The sequence below is a fragment of the Zingiber officinale genome, chromosome 5A (assembly GCF_018446385.1).
Source record: "Zingiber officinale cultivar Zhangliang chromosome 5A, Zo_v1.1, whole genome shotgun sequence".
Taxonomy (NCBI): Eukaryota; Viridiplantae; Streptophyta; class Magnoliopsida; order Zingiberales; family Zingiberaceae; genus Zingiber; species Zingiber officinale.
In genome coordinates this window covers 72,969,795-72,974,580 of record NC_055994.1, presented here as the reverse complement: position 1 = coordinate 72,974,580, position 4,786 = coordinate 72,969,795, and the positions used below count along the sequence as shown (strand labels likewise).

Sequence of the window (4,786 nt, the reverse complement as noted above, 5' to 3'; positions counted from 1 at the left end):
GACTTAGTTGATCACATCAAAACTATCTAAGGGTACTAACAGATCTAACCTTTCTACCAAGTGTGCAGATTTAATGAATCTGACATTAGGCTGAAATCCAACTAGGTTTGGAAAATCTGATAGTTGGTGCAGAAGTCCATATATGTCAAGGAGTAACCTAATATTTAGCGAAAAGTGCAGCTCTGAAAAGTCTACAAAAAATTACTTTGCAAAATTTGCTTTTAAAATTTGCGCTTTAAAAATTGCTTTGCAAATGTTTCCAAAATTATTTTGCTTTGGTAAATTTATTTGAAAACACTTTGCAAAATGTTTTGCAAAATTCTTGCAAAATCTTTGAAATTTTTGCAAATACTTAAAATTTTCTTTAAAAACTCATTGAAAAATACTTCAAAAAATATTTTGAAATATATTTAAAAATTGCCTTGAAATTATTTTGGTAAATGTTTTGTAAAATACTATTTTAAATTTGTTTTGTAAAAGCACTTTAAAAAATTACTTTGCAAAACTTACTTTAAAAAGTGTCTTGAAAAACCTACTTGAAAAAAAAATCCTCCCTAAAATAGACCTGCCTATCTTTAGTGATTGTTAAATTAACTTAGTTTGTTTGATTATTTCATATTTGTAGTGTACTTATTTGCATAATTTTTTATGAATGTCAAAGGGGAAGGATAATGATAAGGGTTTAAGTAAGAAAAAATAAGAAAACTAAGAAATTCTGGAAAACTTAACTCTAAGATGATCAAGAGAATAAAATACAAATCTAAATTATTTAAGTTCTCTTAAATCATGTTTTATTTCTATTTCTTTTTGCATATTTCTATAACTTTAACTTAGGTTATCATTACATCAAAAAGAGAGAGATTGTTGGTGCAGTTGACACCAATGGTTAAATCTAAATTTTGATGAATAACAAATGGATTAAAGTTAGGTGTAGCGTGATATAACTTTTCTACCAAGTGTGCAGGACTTGATGGGTCTGACACCAGGCTGAAATCCAGCTAGGTCTGGAGAATCTGATAGCTGGTGTAGAAATCCAGATATGTCAAGGAGTAACCTAATATCTAGCAAAAATTCCAGCTAGGTCCGCATGACCTAATAGCTGATCGAAGTTCAGTTGGATCTACGGACCTGACAACTGGCGGAAAGACTTGGTGGGTTAAAAGAGAATCAAGTGATTCTTTATGGTAAGTAAGGTAAGTCACTAGAGGAGAGTGTTCAAGTGAGGACGAGTCCCAATTAAGGACTTTAGGCACTGGTCCAATTTTGGTCCATTTTGGATCCCTAAACTAAGATCTTGACTAGATCCTAGTCTTGGATAGACATGATCTAATTAATAATTCTATTTTATTATTGTACTAACTTTGTTTTGCATGTTACACATTGTTTTGGACTAATGCATTTTGCAGAATGAAAGGAGCAAAAATAGTCTCAGATGAACAATGTCCGAGGTGCCTAAGAGGTGCTCTGAGGCACCTCGAATCAGAGCTTGGAGGCACCCTCAAGGAGATAAGAGTGGCAGATAAGACTTCGTGGCGCGAAGGTGCCCTGGAGGCATTGGAGGCACCTCGGAGGCGCATTGAAGGTGCCCTAGGGTGCTTAGAGGTGCCCTCAAGTAGATAGAAACTGCAGTAAGCGGAGCTTATCAAGACCGAGATTTTCAAGATCATTTTTGCTACTAGTAGCACCCTTATTGGGCTTTAAGGCACCCTCAATGCTTAATAAAAGGGTTGTTCACCCAAGCATTCAGAACAACTCATTCACAACTTCCATACACGATCTTTCGAGATTCTAGCTGCTCCGACTTCATCCTCCCTCTGTGTTGCAATGCTGTGACATCCTACTACTACAGAGAAGCCTTCCAGCACTGAGCTCGATCCAATAATCTTCATGTGTTGGGTAATAAAATTTTATTTTAAATTTTTAATTATTGCATAAAGGAAAGTATAGATTGTTACGTTTGTCTTTAGTTTACTATTGTACTTGATTCTCTCTTCTGGCGGTTTAAGAAAAGGATTATAGTGGATTGCCCGTCAATATGATTCGAGGGATCATGGGTCTTGGAGTAGGAGTCGCTAAAGGCTCCGAACCAAATAACTCCTCGAGTTCGTGTTCTTGCTTTTTTCCTGTGTTGTTTTATTCCACTATGTACTCATTTTCAAAATTGAAAAAGATGAATTTTCAAAATACACATGATTCACCCCCTCCCTCTTCCCCCCTCCCTTCTTTCTCATGTGCACATCGAGGCTACAGATTTGATGAATATATTCAATGCATGGAGAGGGATTCAGTAGAGAGGGGTTTAGCAGACAAGGGTTCGGTGGAGACGTTCACGGAGAGGAGTTGGGCATAGATGTTCGACGGAGAGGGATATTAGGGTTTGCAGCAGAAAGATTTCGATGGAGAGCTTTGCAGAGGGTTTTGGCATAAATAAGTTCGACGAGATGGTTTGGGCCGAAAGAATTAATCAAAAGGGTTTGTGGAGGGTTTAGAGCTTTTTTCTATTCTTAAATTTTTAAAGACTATTAAGAAGGTGTTTTGCGTGTTGTTAACATTTTATAATATTTATTAATAGCGTTTATTTTTTACACGCCGTCATTTATATAAGTATAATGATAACAATATGCTATGTTAATATTAAATTTTAACGATGTACTTTACATGCCGTAAAAAAATTTATTGACAACATACTCTTTATGTACATCGTCATTTGTATAGACATAATACTATATACCGTGCATTTAATTACGTGCATTATAAAAATTATTATTATGACACACTCTAATTGTGCGTTGATGATGGTGAAAAATCATATTTATTGGAGTTATTTGTTCAATCGTGGATTCCTTTTGACTTATTTTTAAAATTTAAGAATTTTTCTAGGTCAAGGGCATCAATATAGCAGGGTTCCCTTCCCTACACCATTGCGTTATCCTGCTAGAAGCCTGTTTTAGGTGCAGGACCTTAGAACCCAGACAAGACACTCTCCATTGACATCCCACGAATGAAACGCCAGGAGAAAGAACAATACACATACGACGAGACGAGTAGGTTGGCTATAGCTAGCTAATGAACCCCAACAACTCAACCTATTCACGCAAGTAAACTTCTTTACTGATGACGAGACAGATGAACAACCAGATGATGAAGCCACCGATGAGAATTAATATACTTGTTTCATGGATCATGTTCGATGCATTAATTCTGCCCCTGTGTTTGATTAGACCTGCATGCCAAAGTTGAACTTGAATTCCTGTAGTTCCCTGGCAGGGACAGCTAGCTGTTGTTCACGGAGAATTGCATAAAGTGAATTATATTCTCAGTCTTTTTTGCCTTGTTCGTTTTGCTTGCTAGCTGGCTTACAATCAGACAGACAATGGATCATAACGATGTGGTTGGAGATCATGCAGAAGGACTCAGCAGCTCTGAATCCGGATGGACCGAGTATATCTCTTCTCCGATACAAGACAATTACGGTGAAGCCGATGGTTACAGCGAGGTGGGTGATGATGAGGAGGACGACGACGAGGATGACAGCGGTGATCAGGAAGATGGAGACTCTGTGGCTTCCGACGCTTCCACCGGACAGTTACTGCACCAGAGTCAGTATTCCTCTCTCGGGCTCAGCACAGTCGACGAGGATACTCGCGATGGCCAAACGGTGAAAGAGCAGCAGCGCGATTTCAAGGCTCTGAAGGGAAGAGGAGACGAGGGTAAGGCTCCAGCTGGTGCTACTGTTTCTGCAAGCACGGAAGGTGCTGCTGCTCATTCAGAGGTGAACATGCAAGCACGCTGTGTGTTTGATTGAAGTTCAATGAAGCAAATTTAAAAGGGCATGTGCTGGTTAATTTATCATAGAAATCGATTGATGTTGGTGTAGCTAGCTCGTCGATCGAGCATTAATTATCTGCCCAGTTTCTTTTGTTATGAATCTATGGGAAAAGTAGTGAGGCAGGGTGATTTGAAGGTCGCTTAATTAGGAGCTAGCTATGTATGGAGAAGAAGATCACTATTAGGCTAAGTTAATCTAAAGTATAATTATAATTAATTTATCATGAACATTAATTACTAGCTAGTGAAACTGACTCTTCAATAGCTGCCAGATCCATTGCTACTTCGCTGTTGAAAAATTCTTGTATTTTTTTTATCCGAAGTATCCCGTTTTTACTATCCAACAGATATTTTTCATCGGTCCTCAAGATTAAATCATGAAAGCGCAATATCAAATCGTCGACAGCCGATCCCTACGATTTTTACTGTCGTCCAACGCCGAATCGATACTCTACTCGTAAAAGCAAATTCGTGAGTCTTTTTCGCCCACAACCATTCAGTCCAAGTTTCCTTACTAAATTCAACGTCAAATATGTCCCAGCCAGCAGATAATTGAACTGTGACACTTTGAGAATCTATATATGTTACGCCCGCAAGGCTCTTGAAAACTTATCCTTGGTGGGATGTATTAGATGTTGGAGGAGAGATCTGATTTAGACCCTTTTCTTACCATTTATATTAATTATTTATTGCTCCTCTTTATCAATTATTATATTGACGTCAGGTAAGATAACGGGTGGGATACAATCAAAATTTTATTCTAGAAAGATATTAAAAAGATTATAAATTTTAAGGGATATAAAATATCTCTATTAGTATGAGAATTTTTGGATATGATCTAAGAGTAAAGACATGAGAGCTTAGGTTAAAATTAAATAATATCATGTTATATTATGGAGATATATGAACATTCTTTGGTTGTAACGACATGGCCCCTCGGTCCCCTGGGCGGCCCATT

General features: G+C 37.4%; 1 protein-coding gene across 1 annotated transcript; it reads left to right on the top strand.

Annotated features, from left to right (window-relative positions):
* The first annotated feature begins 3,154 nt into the window (after nucleotides 1–3,154).
* Nucleotides 3,155–3,973, top strand: LOC121982902 (protein SOB FIVE-LIKE 2-like). The gene has a single exon (XM_042535916.1). It carries the CDS (start codon nucleotides 3,374–3,376, stop codon nucleotides 3,803–3,805), a length of 432 nt encoding a protein of 143 aa, XP_042391850.1. The 5' UTR covers nucleotides 3,155–3,373; the 3' UTR covers nucleotides 3,806–3,973.
* The last annotated feature ends 813 nt before the right edge of the window (nucleotides 3,974–4,786 follow it).